We start from the raw sequence: 22085 nt of genomic DNA, 5'->3' as shown, positions 1-22085 counted from the left end.
TTCTTGAGCGGACTGACAAACATCTTGTCTGGTATGGTACTGTAAAGAACCTGCTGTCCAGCTGGAGAATTCAATCTTACAGATGCCGGCGTCTCGTCCGTGGCATCCTCTATTTCTTCATTCACTTTTTTGTCAGACTTTTGGCTCCTCCAGGGACTGCCTGCAACTCGTCGCTCCTCTTGTGATGCTGCCACTCATTTCTCTCCAGATGTGCCCATTGCTTATAAACTGAATCCCATCTAAATCCGACCATTCTTCTTGGATGATGAACTTGGAGCTTGCATTTTGTTGCCAGTAAGTGTAATGTCACGTTGAATATTTTGTGTAAAGCATCTAAAGTATTGTTTGTCAGAGATGAGGTGATAATGTGGGTCACACAAGTTTTATTTCCTCTGTTTTAGCAGACATCCTAACACATTTAGGTTCAGGAGAAAAATAAAAGATTCAGAAATTCCTGCTTTTTTTTTCAGAACTGTTCGTTTACCCTGCTGAAACGGAAAACAGAGAAATTTTAAAACGGTACTGAAGAAAAGCTGAAATATGACTATGTAATTAAGATGTCTTTGGTGTACCTTCAGCTAAAAATATGACCTCATTTCACCCTGTTGCATGCCGTCTTTTGTACAGAGGCTTAGTGTGCCAGTTTTGACATGCTGGGAGATCAGATTTCCTCTGTTAAAACTTTGATGCATTCAGTAAAGAGATGAGAGGAACCAGATTATCATTCTGCCTGGACCCCCTGGTTCTTTACTGAGTGATTTTAATCTAATCAATAAATCAGAACAATGGTGCATTAAAGGATGGGTAAATACCCACCCAAATAGGTGTCAACAGAGTAATTTATGTCACTGTTACATTTAGTAAACCCTGAGAGTGTCTTTAAGGTAAAAAAGTATTCAGAAAACCAAATGTTCTGTTGTACTTAACCATTCTATATCTTGATTTTCACACCTGATGTGAATCAGATTCTAAACTTTTTGCATGGGATTGAAATGCTTGTTTTGTTTTGTGTCTCCAACTCTACTTAACAAGGTCAAAATCCAGATTACTGCATGACAGCAGAGCAGCAGCACAGGATCTTGGGGACGGTTGATGCTTGGTATGCATTATGAAATGAAGTCACCCAAACTCACTCGTTGCCTCAAACTATCTGTTTTAATAGTGGTTCGCCACATATCTTAGATGTCTTGGACAAAAGTGTTTATATATGATGTTTGACATTAGTGCAAAAGTTACAAACCACACTTAATGTCATGAAATAGAAGTTAAAAGGGCCCAAATGCAGGGGATGAGGCTTTAGACATACAGGTTTAAAGAATAAAGATGACTTTCTTTATAAAACACTCAGAAAATATTAATGTGCTACATGTATGTGACATTAATGTAGCTAAAAAACAAAACAAACAAACAAACACAAAAAAACCCAACTAATCAAAATAAAAACGGTGAAAATTTCTCATGTAAAATCCCAAACTGACTCTGGCACCATATTGAGTGTGTTTGATTTTAGAAAAGGTTTATTAACCCTGTGCGTTTAGATGCATTCACACAGTCTAGTTGCTGATCAGATTTTCTTTAACAGTCACTAGCAATTACACTTGGATTACGCACCAGGTTGCTGAAGCACACCAGCAAACCCACCTCTGAATGAAATAAATATTAATGAAATAAAGGTTTTGGAAAGTCCCAGTTAAAATTTGAACAGAAGCCTGGTTAAAATGTTGAGGCACAGTCTTTAATAAAGCTATTCATGCTCAGAAGCACTCAAACGTGAATGAACTCAACAATTCTACAATCAATACAACTGAAATCATTTATTTGTCAAAATAAATTATTTCAATAAAGATTAACTGTCACTGCCAACAGCGTGTGCCGTGCGGCTCTTGAACGCAACACTAACGACTCCTCGCCCTCTGATTGGTCGGTTCAGATCAGCTGGTTTGCTGTGAGCAGCACCTGTCGGTTTTATTTTTTTCGGAAGCTAGTGCTCGCATCTTGCAGTCCGATGCCTGGACTTTAGTGAGAGGGAGTCCGGTTCCGATCCAGTTCATGGTACTGTGAACCGTCTCTGCGTTTGCGTCTCCAGTGAAATGTCGTCGCTTGAATCGAACGGAACCTCCAGTCACCTCAATGAGTTTGAGAAACTGTCGTGGCGGCCCTCTGTCCGCGATTCAGGTTTGTAAACAAAACCAGTTGCTAGTAACAGCATAGCCCGTAGCACACACAGCAAGCCAAAGCAAAGTTGTTTTGTTGATTGTGTCTTTGTATGTTGTGGTTATGCACATAAAGATGACACAATGGGAGCTTTCTTTGTTCCCAATTCTGTTAGCTTTAGCCACAGGCCGGAGTTAGCCACCGCTGCTACGGAAGCATCTCAAAAGGTTTTTATTTGCACTTTTATTGGTATAATTTAATCAAACGTTCGTGAGCATGTAACAGTGTAATGGGAAAACGCTGAAGGAACAGATCAAGACAAAACTGCAAACAATATCGCTAAATGGCGCCCATTAATTGGAAGTAATCATATTTGAAAAGATATTGGCATTTACTGCTGCTGTTATGGACCGGACAGTAGAAAAAACAAATGGAAACGACCTCAAAGACACTTTTAAGTTCTCTTTGTTTACTAAGCTCAACATGTAGAGTTTATTATTATCTCAATGAACCAAAAACTCTTATAAAGATCAAAATAAAACTACAATAGCGATAAAAGGTACAATAATTGGCCATATTTACTTCAAACCACCCAAGACATTGTGGTCCGCCGAAACTGACAGGCCAAGCAAGGAGAGCAAACCAAGAGACTAGCAAAGATCAACAGCTCAGCTGGGGTACAGTCTGCAAACATGGGGAAGTATAATATCCAAGTATGCTCAGACAAGACCCAAATGCAACTTTCTGGTCTATAGGCTTAGCACTGTGTGGTGGAAAACTAAAACTGTGTGTCACCCTAAATACTCCATCCCCACAACGAATCTTCTTTAGCAGGAAAAGATCTGTAGAGCGGAATGCCATCTGACTGAGCTTGAAATGTTTTCACAAAGAAAAATGGACGAGAAAACTTGACTCTACATGTGCAAAGAAGTTATTGACACAGCTCACAAAGTCTGCTGCTGTAATTAAAACAAAAAGCAATTCTACTACATAGGGCCAAATAAAAATTGTGAATAAAGTTAAAAAATGTAAACCAGTTTCCTTTCATTTCATAATTATGCGCCCTTCGCCCTATTAGAAGAGAAAAACATTGATCTTGTTCATTATTGTTATCCCAGTTATTAACTTGCATTATAGTTCATGTAGGGCTTTGGTCAGCTGAAGTTCTTTTAAGTTTGACTCTTGACTTTGTTTCTTCATTTTCAGGCTCCAAGAAGCGAGCACGATGGCTTCAGGCTCGGCGCATCTTCTCCCCAAACGGCCTCAACCTCCGGATCCCCAACAGGTTCCTGAAAGAAGGTACTGAAACTCCAGGGGAAAAGAGATGGATGACGGATAGAATCTGTTCCCTAAGAATCCAGAGAGAGTCTGCAGCTGGTTAAGATTAAAACTTTGCCCACAGGACACTGCATACCCTCTGCCCGCAGTGGACACCGCTGTGTTGCAGACAGCTCTAACCTGTACGTGTTTGGAGGCTACAACCCCGACTTCGAGGAAGCGGGCGGGTCAGAGAATGAGGACTACCCTCTCTTCAGGGAACTCTGGCGGTTTCATTTCGCCACAGCCACCTGGCAGCAGATCCGCACAGAGGGCTACATGCCCACTGAGCTGGCGTCCATGTCGGGTAAGGACCGACGTGGAAACAAGAGCAGGCTAGTGTGGGCACACGAATATGCTGTCAATGAAAGTCAAGCTTCTTGTACTTTCAATTTAAGTATCTATAGAATATAGGTTTGTGTGATTAGTGAGTTTTTGAACCTCTGATTAAAGACAGTCTGAGTGAATACTGCAGCTGGACACCTCTTAAATTATATTTCCATCAATTATTGTCTCTTTATTGGACTAAGATGCTGGTTTGCATGATCTTGCTTTCTCAAATCAGATTTAATGTGGAACATCTAATAAATGCCGCCTGAATATTTTTAGGATAATGTTTGACTAAATAATGACATTTCTTCCTTAATTTTGTCTTCATTTAAAGTATTTTCTTTAAGTATGTGTCCCTTATTTCCTTTGTACCTGCTGCTGAATATGTCAGGAGAGAGAGGAAATGTGTGTCACATTATGGTAATTTCCAGACTTGCAGGTTCTGGGAGCCTGCTGGATTTAAATAACCAGGCAGGCGTGTATGAATATGCAAACTCTGAGATTGTTTTTGCCTTGTGGTTTTATTTTGCGACAGCTTTATTCTGAGACTCGGCATTAAATCACGTTTATGTCTCTCAGCTGTATTGCACGGCAACAACTTGCTTGTGTTTGGTGGCACTGGGATTCCCTTTGGTGAAAACAACAGCAACGACGTCCACGTCTGCAACGTCCAGTACAGACGGTGGAACCTGCTGAACTGCAAGGGGAAGAAACCAAATAAGATCTATGGACAGGTACCGTTTCTGTCCAGACCTCAATGCTGTGATGAGTGTTGGCGTTTTCCTTTACCAATCCATCATCGGGTGGGCTTTGTTTCCAGGCGATGGTCATTATAAACGGCTACCTGTATGTGTTTGGAGGCACGACGGGCTACCTTTACAGCACCGACTTGCACCGGTTGGACCTGAGCACCAGGGAGTGGACCCACCTCAAGCCCAAAAACGCACCGTTAGATCTACCCGACGAGAGGTCAGTGAGTTCATCAGACTCGCTCACTGGGTTTATTCTGACCATCATGTCCAGAATATCACGGGAGATAGAGACGGATTGAGTTTTGTTTTTCAGGTACAGACACGAGCTGGCTCAAGACGGACAGAGGATATACATTTTAGGAGGTGGAACCTCATGGATGTCATATCCGTTAGATAAAGTAAGAAGAACAAGAGTGAAAAACTTGGCCTGAACTCCTCACTGTCTGACATTAAAACTAGATTACGAAAATGTTTTTCTTTTTTTTTTTTTTTTTTTTGCTTTAGAGTCAGATAGGGGTAGCACAGTTACTCTAGTTGCTAAATGTCAGAATAATAAAGTCTTTGTTTAGTTTTTGGTAGCATTGCCTATCAAACTGTATGACTTGAGTCAAATGATTTTGATTTCCTGCCTTGAGTTTCTCTCAATAATCTGGAGATTTGGTCTTTCCTTCAGGCAGAACTGATGTAACCGAGTCAGGTTTGTTAACCGCTCTACTCGAACACTCCTGTTTAGCTCCGCCTCCACATCTTCCTTCTTTAAGCCTAAACTTTCTGACCGATATATTAAATTGTCTTAATTTTTCCCATTTCCCCTCACAATTCAATGATGCTCCTCCTGTCCCCCACAGTTGGAATGGTCTCAAGTTTCTCCTTTTTTCTTCAGATTCTAATAAGTCATTATGACCAAACATTTCATTGATACAAGTGGTCTCTAAAAATTGGTCACTTCATTGTAGGTATCCGTCTTTTATAAGATCTTCTGCTCTTATTCTAGTATAGTTTAGTCTGGTTTAATGTCAGACAGGAAGGTAAACATTTTGTCTTTTTTTTATCTTTAATGAGTAAATATTTGGATTCGACTTTTAAGTGTGTATTTTCATCATTTCATTTCTGCTCACCAGATTCATGCATATAACCTGGAGACTAATTACTGGGAAGAAATTGTAACCAAACCCCATGAAAAAGCAGGTGTGTTCTGGTTTTTCTTCCTCTGTTTTTAAGCCAAATGTTGGTTTTATGAACTCTGTTAAGATTTTAAATCTCGTCGCTGCAGGTTATCCTGCTGCTCGCAGGTGTCACAGTTGTGTTCAGGTCAAAGACGGTAAGCAGGCTTTCACACATTAGCACGACACACACGCCTGAAATGCTGGATTTAACATTTTGTCTTGGCCTGTTTGTGCGTTCAGACGTGTTTATATGTGGAGGTTATAACGGCGAGCTCATCCTGTCAGACTTGTGGAAGATAAACCTTCAGACCTTTCAGTGGACAAAGCTGCCCGCCATGATGCCGGAACCGGCCTACTTTCACTCTGCTGCTGTCACTCCGGTCAGTAACGTGGCGCTGAGAGTTTTCTAAATCTGAACAATTAATTGATGGATTATATTTTTGTTAATCAGAATTCTGTGGTTGATTTTCAGCCGTTGGTTTATTATAGCAGATCTTTGTAAAGTTCAGTTGCCGCTCTGCAGTGGTGTCCTTATAGAAATCGGCGCTGAGCTTTTACACCTAAAGATGTCGTCACCATTACAAAAACAGCATGGGTATATTCTCGACACTGGGGATTCTTAACTGTGCTCTAAATTTTCCAAAAAGGTTGCACATTTCCAAATCCAGCAGTTCCAGTTCAGACAGAGGTTGTAAGTTTAAAATAATATAATGGTTCACCTTTGCTTTACTTAGCCTTCTTGTCATCTCCTGATCTAATTTATGACCCATTTTGATTGGGGAAAAAAAAGGACACATTTGCATTAGTTTCATGATTTAAAAAAAGTCGAGAAATGCCAAATTTACATTAATGAAAGGGCTTTAAAGCTCAGTTAAGCAAGATGTATATACAAAGATATTTCCATGTAAAATATATGGATTACTGAAGAAACGGTCAAACAGTATTTCATTATATGGAGTATGCGTTGAAAGTCAATGAGTCTACTTCAATTAATAATTGATTACTAAATTAATTGACAATTATTTCAAATATTGATTCATCACAATTAATCAGATTAATTGTTTAAGCCCTAAAATGGAGGAAACTGGATAGTATTGTAATTCTTCTCCAGAGTAGCAGCTAGTCAGCTAAACCCAACTCACGTGGCTTTCGTGAGGTCAGCATCTGCAGAGCTTCAGTATTGTCCATCCACCGGTTTAATGTGTTCAATGTTGTTGGTCCTTCAGGCCGGCTGCATGTACATCCACGGCGGTGTTGTCAACATGTCTGGGAACCAAAGGACTGCCTCTCTGTATAAAGTGTGGCTAGTGGTGCCCAGTCTGCTGGAAATGACCTGGGAGAAGCTGTTGAAATTGTTCCCTCACCTAACGCAGCTGTCCGCCCTTCAGCTGCTGAGCCTGGGACTGACACATTCACTAATTCAGAGGCTCAAATAGGCTGAACACACAGACCAACCGACCAGAGCAGGACGGAGACTGACACTAAAGTTGGTTGTAAGTAGGTCAAAGGGAAAATATTTTTGCCGTTGTTCTTTTCTGTTAGAAATTCAAATGTACATCCAAGGCAGTGAAGTTTTGCACATGTAAAACTTGTAATTTAAAACCTCCGTGCACCTTCCTTTCTGTGTCCCAGAAACGTGTAAAATAGGTAAATGCAAAAAAAAAAAAAAACCAGTTCAGACAAACTAAATACGACTGCAGGCAGTGTGATTTAACATTTAGCTGTTTTCTGCACCCAGCTGCAGTGCTGAATCTGATGAGATTCCTCACTTTGACCACATTTTCCAGCAGATCAAATCTGCATCTGGTTTATACGTGCCCGGTTAGGAACCAATTGTCAGTAAATAATTCTCCACTGAACACAAATCTGAGATGCCTTCAAAGACGTCCAACTGGGACAGTTATTCAAGAAGCTATGATGTGTTTTGCTATTGAGCATTTCAAACTGAAAAATGATCCATTAATTCGCAACGTTTTGCTTCTGTGATCAGAGGAAAACCCAGCAGCCTCTTTTTAAAGGCTCACTGTGAAACGTCTGGTGCCTCTACAACCATTTCATTTCCGCTGGGTTCCTACACATTTCCAGACTCAAATTTCCAGATTTTTCTGCTCAATGCTTTTAGAATTATGAAGCAAAGCTTCAGTAGTGGAGTAAAGGGCTATTCCACTACCTTTTAAGCGACTAATTTGGGGCTAAATGTAGTTCTTTAGAACACAATTTGGGAACTTGTACACTTCATTCTGTTATGCCTAAACCTGGCCTACTTTAAGAGTTTAACTTAAACCCACAAAAGTAGTAAAATGGATCCTTTTTGATTCTGTTTACTCGCCTATTTGTTTCCCCATCACTACTCAATTAGTGATGGGGAAAATCTAAGATAAAATAAAGATTCCAAGAATTTTTATTTTTTTTATTTTCTGATATTTTAAAAACTAGTAAAAAAGTCTGGAAACTGATTTTTTTTTTTCTGTTCTTAGTTTTCTGTTACATTTTTTAGATGTGGAAATAGGAACCCAGGATCTTGGAGGTGAATTTGCACATGATATCCACCACATTTCTGTTATTTTCCTCTATGTATTTGGTGCCTTTTCATCCCTCAAACTTCAGATTATTCAAACTTTACTTGTGTTTTCAGAAAGGATATGAATTTATTTTGAACCACGGCGATGGTGCTCCACACTTGAGCCTTCAGATGCTGTTCCTGGTACTTCAGGACGAACTCCAGCATAAATTTTTTAATTATTTATTTTAAACACTGTGCTGCTCATTTCATCAACTGGTGACGATGTGTCCTGTATTGTTTGCCTCTTTTTTTCCTGATCCCATTTCCAGTTTTTGCATTGTAACACGCTGTACCGTTTATGTTCAGTCACTCATTAGGTGGTGTTGGCATCTTAAGCTGCTGTGTAATTCTGCAGTCCTCGTCAGTGTGTGTGACGTACTCAGGATATTAAAAACTGTGACAGGTGTGAAGTGCTCTGCAGAAAAACCAAACGTAGGAAAACTTGGAGTTAATTGGGCGATACTGTGTTGATGTTTCCAGACAGGCCTTTTGTCACAAAAACTGTTACTGTTGATGATTTTTGAATTGTTTTAACCCCCCTCTTTTTTTTTTTCTTTTTTTTTTGAGATTTTGTGGCCTTATTTATGCTTGAAGCTCAAATGTATCAGCCTGATGAAGTTTTAATTCTGTCTGTGAAAGTGAAATGTTCTGCTTGCATATGATCTGCATGTCGCTTTGTACAGAATCCTCTGGGGAACAAGTGAATGTTTCCTCAGAGGAAAATATGGCTGCATCGTTTTGTAACTCTTGTTCTCTGGTCTGTGCAAAATAAACAGGCAGCTGTGATTTTTTTTTTTTTTTTGTTTTTTAAAAAACCTTGTGAAGATGTTTTATTTCTGCTCAAGCTCAACCGGACTCCAGTAGTACGCAGGTTCATCCTCATCAACCGTGTAATTAAACTTATTCAACTCAAGCAGAAAAACTTATTCATCTTAACAATGAAAAGGAGAAATTTCAAACTGTTTACATTTGATTATTCAAAGCCCCTTTTTTGCAATTCATGTTTTCTGGACACTTAAATTTGACCCAAATCATAAAATTGAACAAAAATAAATTGCTCTGTGTTATTATTGTAAATCACATAAATTAACTTTTATTGAGATTCACTTTTACAAACTTTCACAATCCTTTCTAGAAATGTTTTAAATATGTATTTTGTACCAGTTTGAAAATACTACTTTTTAGTCCATATTTTTAAAAGGGGAATATTTCTTTAAAATAAATCAACTCAGCCTGTATATTACACAATATTGTTCACAAGTTATAATCGTGCATTTAGTAGCACCTACCTGAGTTAATTTTGTTTGCATGGAGAAAATGCTTCAGATTTCCTTCAAGATTTCAACACTCAAAAAAAAAAACCCACAGAGATTCTGTGCAACTGATATTTGCTCATTTTGAGTCCTTCATATTTTTAAAAAAGTGCTAATTGAGCTGAAACTGTTCTGTTCTCAGCAGCCAGACGGAGACGGAGCAAAGTAATACAAAGCCAGGAGGATGAGGTAGACGACCACCAGGGCAGTACCTGAAGAGACAAAAATGATCAGAAGTAAAAAAGTAAAAGTAACATACTGTGAGATTTCAGAGACGCAAAGGTTGCTTTCACAGTGGGAATAAGCTAAAGCTGCTGAGACATTTCCTCTGTAACATTGGTGTCAAACTCATTTTCGTCTTGGGTCAAATAAAGAACCTGAATGCTCTTAAAGGGCCAGTTGTGCCAGCATGTTCTGATAAAACCTTTTCACAAGCTGCTAAAATATCAACAAATTCTTAAAATTAAATACATTTTTGACATTTTTTAAAGAAAAATATACAATAAACTCAAGTGTGGGGCTTTGTTGATTTTGCGTGAATTTCCATTATATTTCAAGAAACTGTAGGGATTGATTGGTATAATTTGGCAGTAATCAGATAAAAACAGCTTTGATTTGATTAATAACAGGGCCACATAAAAAGCTATGGCAGGCACGATTTAGCCCACGGGCCTCGAGTTTGATCACTATATTATAAAGGTAATATAGTTGTACCAAAAATATCCAAACAAACGAATGCAGGATTGTTTTACACCCGAACACAGTCAGAATGTCTCAGTGTCAAACTAACTTTAAAAAGCGATGATGAAAATTAAACTTGAGAAGCTCAATTTGGGAACAAAGTTTTTCATGCAGCTGCAGCACAGAACCATATCCCCAGGTCAGAGTAACCGGCTAACTCTGAGCCCAAACTACTAACTACTGCATCTCATATTTGCATCTCAAATATGAGATGCAACGTGATGTTGCACCTCACATTTGCAACATATGAGATGCAAATCTAAGGAATCGGAGATGATGAGGGGAGATTTTCTAACACCTGCACATGCTGCATTCAGGTACAACAGCAGGCAGTGGGAATATCAAAACAACTCTAAAGTGATTTTAACATGTTTTATCTTCCAATGTTCTCCTGTCCTGTTTATGTAACAGGACATAAACAGGCAGTTTAACACTTAAAGGCAGGAATCAGCAATCATTCAGATAAACCACCAACACCTCTGATGTGTGTTGTTGCCCCAAGTCTTAAATTTCATTTTGTAAGCATCCAGTTGGTCAGGACTCACCCTGGAAATAATCCGACTTGCCATCCATGAAGATGTAGTTGACCAGAATGACACTGAAAATGCTGGCCCACAAGTGCTGATCGCTGAAGAGCAGCACAAAACCCACATCCTATTGAAAAACAAAGCAAACAGGTTATCAGCTTAAATTTTTATTAACCAATTATAAGAAGAGGGAGGAAAGTGACATACACAGAAGGCATTAAAAAGGACCAGTATTGGAATCTGCAGCATGCAGACCTGCACAGCTATGCAGCTTCCAACCTCCAAACTGGGGAGGAAGCACAGCAAATGTAAGGAATGGAAACCAGTTTGTAGCTTTCCATCTCTAGTACGACCCAAGCGACCTTAAGCTGATGTGGTTCTGGAGTGCGAACTGGATCCCGTTAACAATCTCTGGGATCTCGGGGACCATTGCGAGAACCGTCACCCCGATGAAGTACTGCGGGAGGAAAGATGTAGGGAGGGTGAGCACAGTCAGGAGAGAGTCTGAGCATGCTCAGATGGCGGGAGGCCGACCTGAGAGACGTTGGGCTGGTTGAGAATGGGCTGGATGTGCTCGGTGGCGAGGTCGGCGCAGGCGGACGTCAGAATGGTGGCCACGATGAGGATGAGCAGAGACCTCCAGCGGGACCAGTGGACCACCGTCCCCTGATGACTGATCTCTGATCAGACACAAATTATAGTGTGAACATCAGGGTTTACTGTAAACCGGACTGGATTTGATGTTGATTTGGGGCTTTTTCTAGTTCTTCCCTGTGAGTTTAACCTCAGCGTTGTTAAAGTCAGGACCTTCCAGAAGCTTATTGTTACGTTGTTTTTATCCATTTCAAACCATTTTTGGGGGGAAGCTTGAGAACATCCACCTGTATCAAAGTTTCAACCATCTTATCAAAAACTTTTATCACTGACTAACAAGAAAAAAGTACGAACCGCCAGAAATCGAGCCCATCTTAATCCAAAACAACCTGAACACCAGACTGAAGAAGAAGCTTTTGCGTCAAAACTAACATTTTCCCACTGCCTACATGGACAAACCAAGCTTATTCTGGAAAAAGGTTTTAACCTCAAACGAGACAATGACTGAACTATTTGGTCTCAATGACACAAAGTATGTCTTCCCAAACTGTCGAGCACAGAGATGGAAGGATCATGCTGTGGGGCTGTTTTGCTCCCAGAGGTACAAGCAGGAAGGGATATTAAGTAAGAAGGATGACATCCAAAATTTTTCAATCTCTAAATGGTTGAAATGAGGACACAGATGAGTTTCCCTACAGGATCCGAAACAGACAGCAGAACTTTTTATCTGGCTAACATTAAGCGTCTTTGATAGTCGGTCTAAATCCATACAAACAATCGATCAACAGTTAGTCTCAAACACATTTCTCAAAGCTACGTGTGTGTGTAAAGCTCTGCCCTGAACCGTAACAATGAAACGTCGTTGGTTTGCCGTTCGGTGGGAGTCGTGTGCGAGTCTCACCCTGCCCTTCTCCAACATGGATGTTGTAAATGTGCGAATGCGTCTTCAGAGTGAATATCAGTCCGATGATGTAGGCGGCGGGCAGGAGGGCGGACACGGTGTACACCAGAGGTCTAACAGGAACACACAGCCAAACACAGAGGCTTATTTTTAACCCTGAACTCTGACCTGGGCTCCTGTGAAATCTGGAAGAAGAACATGAACATTTTTCCAGACTTTGTCACCTTTTTCTAATGTCTACAAGTTATGTCTTTCTGTCAAACCTCCTTTTTCTCCTTTCTCGTCCCCTTATTTCCACCCTCCATCACTCCACATTTCATTTCCTGTGTTCTTTCTTTGCTTCCTCATGTCCTTCCTGGTTTCCTAGTGACAATTTTTCTTTCCTTATGTTCTTCCATTCCTTGTATTCTTTTCTTTTCTCCTACCTTTTTTCATCCTTTTACATCTACCTTGTACTCTGTCTCTTTCTCTTCTTTCTTGTGACTTCCTGTCAATCCTTTCCTCCCTTCCTTGTGTGATTCTTCCCCGTTTCCAGTTTTTTCCAGGTTCCCCGTATTTAGCTAACCATTATAGAAATAGGTGACATAAACTCACACAGATCTTTAGTGTTTTACATTTAAAATTAAAACAGAGAACTGAAAGCTTTTCCTTTAATTCATCCTCCATTCCCCATGTCCTTCCGTATTTTTTGTTATGTTACCATTTTACGTCCTTGTCTCTTTTCTTTCTTTCTCCTGTTCTTATTCCCTCTTCTTTCATTCAGCTTGGTGTCTTTCCAAATTTTTAGCCCACAAACTAGAAATATCTGCCACAAACTCACAGTGATCTTTACTCTTTCATATTTTATAAAGAAAACACAAAGTTTTCTGAAAAAGTTGAGTCTGGAAAAGTCTGAAATTTAATCACAAAAAGCCATCAGAATAAAGCAGAACTCACTGGATGTGGTCGCGAAACAGAGTGCCATTTTTCTGAGAAAACAAGACAAAAATCATTCTTAAAGGCAGCTGTGAATATAAGTGACTATGTTCGAGCAGCGGTCTGTGAGCTCCTGATGTCTACTGACCAGATCGTAGTGACAGTTGTGGCACACAAACGGCCCGCTGGCGTTGCTCGAGCCGTTTCCTCCCGTGGCGTTGGTGCAGGCGTCACACACTAGGTTCCCGTACGCCTTGGAGAAAAGCGTGGGAGCAAAAACACCTGCAAGACACAGAAAAAAAGAAGCTTATTCGACTAATTTAGACAATAAAGAAAAAAATCCAAACCCCTTGCTGATGGCTAACTACTTTGTTACTACATTGGAGTGAAATACAGACAATCTCAAGCTTTTCTCTGTCTTCTTAAATCTATTTACTGTTCACCTTAAGGTAGCATCCAGATTTGTTGGAATGCGTCCCAAACAAAACAAAAAACTCGCTGCTACTTAAGTACTAAATACTCGCCTCCCACAGAGATGAAGAGCAATGCAGAGCTCACTCCCGCAGATCGGCTGTTGAATCTTTGCTCGCTGTGTTTCAGGCCCCCGATTATCATGCAGATGCCCTAAAAATAAAAACATCTTTCATTCAAGAAACACTGGAAATTTTTTAATACATCCTGAATGTTTTTTTTTTTAATTAAATTTAAGAAGCATCTTTGGTTATTTTATGCAAGCTAAAAACAAGCAAAAGAATTAACATATTTATTCATTTGTACAAGTTTAACACATAACTATAAGTGCATCTCAATAAATTAGAATATGATGGGAAAAGCGTATTTAGTTTAGTTGTGTTTATATGAATCCCACAGGTGGGGTGGTATATGTATATATACCACCCCATCTGTGTGTGTGTGTGTGTATATATATATATATATATATATATATATATATATATATATATATGTAAAGTGTTATTTTCTGATTATGACTCAGCAAATGAGAACTCAAGACTTTTTTCTCAGCTACTTAGAGTATTTTAATAGACAAAGAAAAAGGATTTTTAACAAAAAAAATCTTTATGAATTTCTCCCTCCATGTTCCTTGGCACAGCTGCATTGAAGTTTTAAGGAAGCTCAGGTTCCTCTAACAGCCTCCAGCTCATCTTCTTTTAACAAAACTACATAGTCTCTCTATGAGGTTCAGGTCATGGACATTCGTTCCTCAACTAAACACACTGATACCATGTTTACTAAACTAGGTGCCGGTGTCCCGTCCTGTTGGAAAATTTGATCAGCATTTTCATAAAGCTTGTTAACAGAGGGAAGCACGAAGAGTCAAAAAGTTTCCAATAATAGAGTTTCTTGTGCGCCTTTTTCTATCACACTTTTTTCCTTTCACTCAACTTTCCACCATTACGCCTGGCTACAGCACTCAGTGAACAACAGTGACTGAAAATAAAAGCTGGAAAGCTTATGTGTATTGATTGTTTCACTTTAAATAAATTAACTTTGATGGTATTGTGATTTAAGGAGATATTATGCATGTAACTGTTTCTGCAAAAGCCTGCAGGATTGTAATGAGGAATTATTTTCACATAAATATAGTTTAAAAGAGAATCTGTAAATTTTCTTGCTTATTAGCTATAATTCAGGATGTTTTTTTTTTTTTTTACATGCTCACAGGGATGAAGAGGATGCATCCGAGCAGTGTCCCAGTCAGCGCCGCCTTTACGACCTCCTGCAGACAGGGATTGGCCGCCCGGTGGCCTCTGAGCAGGGCGGTGATGTAAAAGGTCAGCTCTGTGATGGAGCCGAAGGTGGCGTTCACCACGGCGCCGACAGCGAAGTTACTCTGGGCGGCGATACTGCAGAAATGGAGAATGTCACCATCAGATTTGCTCTGATAGAAAACCTTTTTTATCCCCGCTGTGCGCAGAGAATCATGGTCATTTTACCTCGCGATGCCCATGCCGATGTAGTAAGACAGGGGTATGATGGAGCAGATCGCTGTGGCAAACTTGACATCTGAACTGGCAAACTGATTTTCTGTGTCAATATACCCGATTACCAGGGCAACAATAACTAGGGGGAGGAGGTCTGAGGGGTGAGTCAAAGATCTTTACAAGTCTTGCCATGACACACAAACACACAGAGAGAGAAATGCTGAAGGATACTGACAGCAAACACATTAATCCCATCAACAGTGTATTTGTAGTAGTACCAGTTTGCAGCATGGTAGCAGCACAGCAGAGCTCTGGTCTCATAGCCTTGATGCTGCCGGTCAGGTTAAAAGCACAAAGACAGAGATGCTTCTCTACACAACCTGATGTGGTCGATAATAAACGCCTCATCAGCCTTTTACCTTCCTGTGAGAGCTGGAGGACAGCAGGACGTCCTCAGGAGGCAGGAGCAGAATGACGCCCACGGTCTGAGCGCTCATCTTAGCGACCGGGATGGTGAAGACCAGGATCCAGGAGACGAAGCAGACCAGAGAATGGATGACAGCAAGAGGAGGAAAACCCAGCAGCAGCCAGATGTAGGTGGAGAGACGATGCTTGACGACAAGGAGAGCACTTTGTGTAAACAAACAGGGTCTTTAAAAAGCTCAGTGTGCAGGAAGTCCAACCCGTTACAGTCTGCTGTGTAATATTTAAAGTCTCTGACAAGCAGCTCCTCTGTTCCTGCTAAAGAAAACACCCACACAGCATGATGCTGCCACCACCGACTCTGACTGTGAGGACGGCATGTTTAGAGTTCAGTGTAGCATCGTGTTTCCACCACACATGATATTTTGCACCAAGGTTCACTGCAAGACCCTTGAGCTTCTCCACCTACAAAATACAATATATTTTATTGGAAGCTTATGTGATAAGCCAAAACAAAGCAAGCCATGATTTTAAAGTGGCAAAAAAAAAAAAAAAAGAATAAAAAAGTATATTCAGCTCCTTGACTTAAAAATTGTAGAACTGCAAAAGCAAAATCTTACCAAGGATTTTTGATCTCTTTTCTAGTGCAAATATATTAGTTCACTTGAAATAAAATGGAAAAAACTTGCAAGTAACTTTTCAGCAATACATAGAAGCTTGTTTTAAGTCAATAATTTGATTATATGGATAAAAAAAAGTTGTTCCTCTGGCAGAGTATGTAATTAATAACAGCATTTCTCCCATGTCACGAATCATTTCCCTTGCACTTTACAACTGTGCACTACTTTGTGTTGGTTTGTCACAAAAAATCCCAATAAAACTCCATAAGGTTTGGTTTGTACGTGACAAAATAAGTGCTCAAAGGAGTAGGAATACTTTTGCGAGGCCATGTAAAGCTACACTATAAGAGATTAATAATTTGTTCAGCTGCAAAATTCCAACTAAATTTCAATCACATTTTACAAAGCAATTTCAAAAACCTGAACAACTTGCACAGCAAATGACGACATCAATCTTCAGAGTAATAACAAACACTCAAAGCTATCTGTGTATTTTTCTGTGCATGTTCTAAAGCAGTGGTCCCCAACCTTTTTATTACCGCGGACCCCGGTCAAGACTTGGAAAAGTTTGCTGCGGCCCAGGGGAGTGGGGGGAGGGGGATGTGTGTGAACCGTCAGATAAGGCTTCTGCATGTTGGGTGTTCCCGCTAAATCCTGAATATGCCCAATTTGAGTTGGTTGGCCTTTTTATCGCAGCCTGTGAGGTTTTCCCTGACTGGGAACTAGAATACAATCAGTTGAATGTGACAGGTAGCCAATCATAAAGCGCGGTGACGTAAGAACAGAGGGGAATCCCAAACAGCTGACATACTGCGCAACTGAGAGTCCGGTGGATATCGGAGATGATATGTGGAAATGTTTTTTATTATTATATGTAAAGGTCATTATTATATATGTTTATTCAGTTAAAAATGTTAACTATGAAAAACATATTCACCTCCAAATTATAGTGGAGCAAATAAAGCGGCTGCTCTCGTCGTCTTTTATCCACCGCCTTTTCTTTTTGGTACGTCTTTATTTTCTTAAAATGAGTACACAAACTATCACTATTGCTTCTACATCTCATTCTAAATTCCCGTATGCCATGTTGGGGGTTTTGTGGATTTTCTTCTGGAATAGCGATGTCCGTGACTGGAATCGGTTCGTGTTGCTCCTGCCGTGTAGCTGGAGACATGAACCGACCGAACCTGTTGTACTTTTATCAGCTCTGTGGTCACAGAGGTTTGGAGAATCAGCCGACATTCTTAAATCTTGCCATCTAAACCAGACTTAAGACTCACAAACTCTACTCATCTCCTCTCGACCACCACCCAAACGCTCTGACTCTGATCGTTTACATAACGACCAGAGTCGTTTACATATCCCTTCAAAATAAGATACACATGCGCAACAAAAATGAACATTTTACTTTTGTGAAAACTTTAACTCACGATAATGACTAACGGGAGCCCTGAGCTTGTTTCTCTGCAACGAGACGGCCCCATTTGGGACTGATGAGAGGCAATAACACCTGAAGTGTTGCTTATATCCACAGCCTGCATGGTGTCTACGTGGCGAAGCAGTTTGAAGCTTCATTGCCTCATTAGCAGCCGGTCGCTGCATGTTACGCAGAGCTGCTTGTAATGTGGGAGTCACCTACTGGTCCGGGATAAATCCATTCTCCTGTCTCTTCTCTAGGCCTTTTCCCCTTTGCAAAGAAACTTTCCAAAGACATCTGATCTGTTTCTTACTCATTTTGCCGCTTGTGGGCTCAATTTGGCGCACAAGTAACCGAGAGAATCCGGTTAAAGGATTTTCAAAATAAAAGATCCTCCAGACTTAAATAATACATAAAACGGAAATATTTAATTACTTATTGCGTAGCCCGGTACCAATTGGTCCACGGACCGGTACCGGTCCACGGACCGGGGGTTGGGGACCACTGTTCTTAAGCCTGTGTGATTGTAAACATTTACCCAATAAGGAACGCGAGGAGGTCGTTCTGGCACCTCTGGAGCCGGTCCCTCTGTGGCCGAAGGCAATAGAACCGAGGAGCTGTCCACCACCGTCTCCAGGCTGCATTCACAGTCTGGTGCCTCCTCACAACATCTCCGCAAAGTGGCTCCTATCTGGACAACCAACCATAGGGAGGAGTTATTTCTCTGTCACTACTTATCTATAATGCACATCTGGAAACACAAACTTAAGATCTAATTTTCAAGACGGAGTTATTAAAACAACACAAAAGATTTCGGTAACAAAGTTGCATTAAAACTTGTATTAAAAGTCCATCAAAATTGTCAACGTTGCATTAAGTGTCATTATTTACCAAATGACACTTCATGACAACAGTCGTAAACATTCATGAAAAATCCTTCATCTTCATGACAGGTGTTACGTCATGTTTATGACGGTGTCATGTCAGTCTTATGCAAAACCCATCAAATAAAGTGTTACCAAGACTTCTAATAAATAGCAGTCAAACATAGTGTAACTGCAGTTTGCAAAATCACACACAGGGTCAGTACGATCCTGCCGGACCGCGAACAGAGTAAAAAACTTGAAGGGTCTAAATGACACCGTCTCAAATGTTGATGAACCTAGGTGATACTGTAAATTAACATTTTCATGTTAAGTCCGAGTTGAAGTAAAAAAAGCACAGAAAATTGAATAAGCGAAATTAAAGAATTTTATATATACAAATGCTACTTAAAAACCCATATTTGAAAAAGATGAATATATCCACAGAGATCTCAAATTACTTATGAATTGATACAATGATTTTTCAAGTAAAATATGCAATGCAAGAAAAGAAGCAGAAACAATTGAGCAAATACTAAATTATTTCTCGTTTCTTTTCTTTGAAACTCAAAGGAAGCGAAGTTGTTGCAAAAATTATCTGCTGCAATTTTCAAAATGTGCGGTTTTAGTCAGGAAACAATTATTTCTGCTTTCCTCACCACAAAACTAAGCAGTAATGCCAAAACAAGATCAGCAGGACTCAATCTTAAAACAGCAAGCAGAACAGAAAAGAGGCCGAGCAGAAGCAATACCTCATGGATTGTGTTTCCAAATGGCCACAGGAAGTAGCAACACAACTTCCAGCAAAGCTTCCCTGAAGTCACAGAAAACGAAAATAAAAAATAAGGATGAGGCAGAGATCTTACATTTAACAGAACATGTCCCACCTACCGTAGGGTAAGCCGATAACAGTGATGAACATCAGAATACCGACCAAAAAATATGCCAGAGAAATCCACCAACCAAACAGGAGAACATACGCAAGATTTCCACACGTGATGAAGTGACCTGAAAACAGAGCCACACAAAAACAAGGCTCAGAAACTTTAAAAATGTTCCCTCTTTCAGTGAGACTACCAGTTACATTTTAAATTAAATATTTGTCAGAACAATATTTCAATCAAGGTAATTACCAAAACTAGGCCTGGCTGTCAAGGTAACAAATTTTGCCAGACGATAAATTGTTCCAGAAGTTATTGCGATAAACAATAATATTATTGTTTCGAGACCATTTTTAAAAAATAAAACAGTAATGGCAAAAAAGCCAAGAACATATTCTGAAAGATCAACAAACTTTCAATTCTATTGGACATTTAAAACTTGGACCGAAAAGACATTTTAAATACCCAAAATAAATAAACAAAACAACAAATAAAATTCATTTTTAAGTCCTTCTAAACAAAACTGTCTTTCAAAAAAAGGACTAGTTGAGACCAAACCACCAAACTATCCAGTTTATGGTAGAAAGAGAGAAAAAAAAGGAAAATAAATCATGCCTGTGGAAATGATTGATTTTGTTTTAATTTATCATACCATTAATTGATTTATTGATTATTGTGACAGGCATAACCAAAACATCTTAATACAGGTTTCACATCCTCATCGATATATTGATATTTCTTCTCTGTGTCATACTGGTGCAGCTCAGTAAATTAGTCTATAATCAACAAGACTTCATTCTAATTTCACAGAAAATTAGAATGCAACCATAAAAATTACCATAAACAAAAACTCTCTCTATCTTTGGGTTCTGAATCTATATAATAATGAGCTTCCCTATTTGAACTGAATTATTAAAGTAAATTTACTTTTTGATAACTTTATAATTTAGGCATGTGCACCTGAATACGTACAAGAGCAGAAATAACAACCAGCACAGATTTAGGCAGCAGTTAAAACCAGAAGTTCTGTACCTGGACCCGAGTGTGGTTTGATGACGTTCAGATCAGAGTAAAGCTCCTTCACAACATCTGATCGGTCTTCAAACGGTCGCGCCGTGACGTGGCTCTTCCACTTTCTGAAACCAAACTGATTCACAAACCACATTATACATTTCCCAGCCCTTTACACTCTGGTAGCTCTAACCTGCAAGAAAACCCCTCGCTGTCTCACCCTGTAGTTGTTGACCAGCTTGTTAGCCTCCACTTCATTCTCCACTCTGATGGTTCTCTTGCTTTGTATCTCCTCCCAGCTGTCTTCACAGACATGCCGGCTTGCACCTGCAGCAACAAGCATGACGCTGACTGGTTAACACTTGTTAACCTGCTGGGAAACGCTGCTCATGTCCAACGTTCTGGTACATAAGACTTACAAGATGCTGCAGGACACAAGGAGTGATATGGAGACGGAGTGTGTGTGGCATCAGGTAGTTGGGTCTCCTGCGATCCGTCATGGATCTCCTCGTGATTGTAACTTGTATGAGGATCAAGAACACATGAAGGATCTGTAACAGCAAAGACCAAACAGGAGGTTCTTTTATTTTTTTTCCCCAGGTGTACGGAGTCAGAATATCACATCTTACTCGTTAATAATTATAAGATCATATTTATTTCAATAGATAATACAGACAAAACAGTACTGACGACATTACTAGATTAGAACAAAAGTCTTGACTTCCCCTTTTCTCAGGATATCAGTGTTCACCCATTTTAACTTTGAGCCTAGTTTTGGTTCCTATTTTTGTGTTGTTGTCTGGGCTTCAGGTGGAAGAGAAAGTGTGACAGACAGAGTAGCATGTTGATGAATTTAGTCAATGAAAATGACAGATTAGGGGTTACATATAAAAACCTCCCTGTAATGATTTCAATTCCGTAACATAATAAATATAAAATTATAAAGGTGTGTTTTTGCTTCAATCCCCTTAATGATCATTTTTCAAAAATATAATTTTTAATTTAACTTGCTGTTGTGATTTTTTTTTAATTATTATTATTTTATTGTTTTTCAATATTCGTTTTGGAAGATGTCTTTCCCCCCTTGACTAGCATAAGAAATGGTAATATTGAACAGTTAAGTCGTGTGTGCAGCTATTTGTGTCAGTTAATACCAACCAACGCACACAAACAGCCACCCTGGCATGGGGGAAAACCTACTAATGAATACAGCGTGACTGTCTGCATTAGTGCTCTGCTTCCGCAAAGAGGTAAATAACGACGGGAAAATAAGCAGAAAAATGAAGATGGAGAATGCTGAAGACATCTACTGTCATTAGTGATGAAATCTGCAGGTTATAATAAAGTTTAAAGTTGAAGGAAGCCAAACGACGAACATGATCCGCTCACCCTGCGACTGTTCTGCGGTCTTTCTCCTCCGGCTGGTCGAGTCTGAGCTGCGTGTGGACGACAGAGACATTTCTCCCAGTGATACCAGTCACCCTCACCACTAACCCACTCACTCTCCGCGAGCACAAGCCTTCATATTTTCTGGATCAGGCGCCGCTGTCGCTCCGCTTCTGCGAAGACAGACAGGCTTATGCCGCTTGGAATTGTGGGGGATGTAGGTCAGTCGTGGTGGTCACTTCTTAAAGAAAAAGTGCACAATTCAGGA

General features: G+C 39.9%; 2 protein-coding genes across 2 annotated transcripts; one reads left to right on the top strand and one right to left on the bottom strand.

The window, feature by feature from the left end:
- Positions 1-1924: 1924 nt before the first annotated feature.
- On the top strand, positions 1925-9083 carry LOC103466081 (kelch domain-containing protein 10-like). Its single transcript, XM_008411435.3, has 10 exons — positions 1925-2175; positions 3361-3453; positions 3557-3778; positions 4381-4535; positions 4622-4770; positions 4867-4951; positions 5675-5741; positions 5827-5874; positions 5960-6099; positions 6946-9083. The coding sequence occupies exons 1-10, from the start codon at positions 2091-2093 to the stop codon at positions 7153-7155; spliced, it is 1254 nt and encodes a 417-aa protein (XP_008409657.1). The 5' UTR covers positions 1925-2090; the 3' UTR covers positions 7156-9083.
- Positions 9084-9346: 263 nt separating this feature from the next.
- cax2 (cation/H+ exchanger protein 2) lies at positions 9347-22028 on the bottom strand. The gene is made up of 20 exons (XM_008411436.3): positions 21821-22028; positions 20851-20982; positions 20652-20758; positions 20453-20567; positions 19431-19547; positions 19292-19353; positions 18215-18367; positions 15636-15827; positions 15448-15547; positions 15229-15370; positions 14955-15138; positions 13798-13897; positions 13422-13555; positions 13295-13326; positions 12359-12471; positions 11398-11543; positions 11226-11320; positions 11071-11149; positions 10882-10990; positions 9347-9807 (listed from the first exon to the last, which is right to left on the bottom strand). The coding sequence occupies exons 1-20, from the start codon at positions 21888-21890 to the stop codon at positions 9734-9736; spliced, it is 2256 nt and encodes a 751-aa protein (XP_008409658.1). The 5' UTR covers positions 21891-22028; the 3' UTR covers positions 9347-9733.
- Positions 22029-22085: the final 57 nt, after the last annotated feature.

This window comes from Poecilia reticulata, chromosome 6, assembly GCF_904066995.2.
Source record: "Poecilia reticulata chromosome 6, P_reticulata-male-v2, whole genome shotgun sequence".
In the NCBI taxonomy this organism is placed as follows: Eukaryota; Metazoa; Chordata; class Actinopteri; order Cyprinodontiformes; family Poeciliidae; genus Poecilia; species Poecilia reticulata.
The sequence above is the reverse complement of the archived record's forward strand: the minus strand, read 5'-3'. Positions and strand labels throughout refer to the sequence as shown.

Bases quoted from the DNA above. Each gene is read 5' to 3' on its own strand.
- LOC103466081 (XM_008411435.3), top strand. From the start codon at position 2,091: ATGTCGTCGCTTGAATCGAACGGAACCTCCAGTCACCTCAATGAGTTT. The intron at 3,779-4,380 runs GTAAGGACCGAC...TATGTCTCTCAG, and splicing joins TGAGCTGGCGTCCATGTCGG to CTGTATTGCACGGCAACAAC. The intron at 4,952-5,674 runs GTAAGAAGAACA...TCTGCTCACCAG, and splicing joins TGTCATATCCGTTAGATAAA to ATTCATGCATATAACCTGGA.
- cax2 (XM_008411436.3), bottom strand. From the start codon at position 21,890: ATGTCTCTGTCGTCCACACGCAGCTCAGACTCGACCAGCCGGAGGAGA. The intron at 15,828-18,214 runs GTAAATGTTTAC...CTTGTCGTCAAG, and splicing joins CTCCTCGCGTTCCTTATTGG to CATCGTCTCTCCACCTACAT. The intron at 11,321-11,397 runs GTCGGCCTCCCG...TTCCTCCCGCAG, and splicing joins ACCAGCCCAACGTCTCTCAG to TACTTCATCGGGGTGACGGT.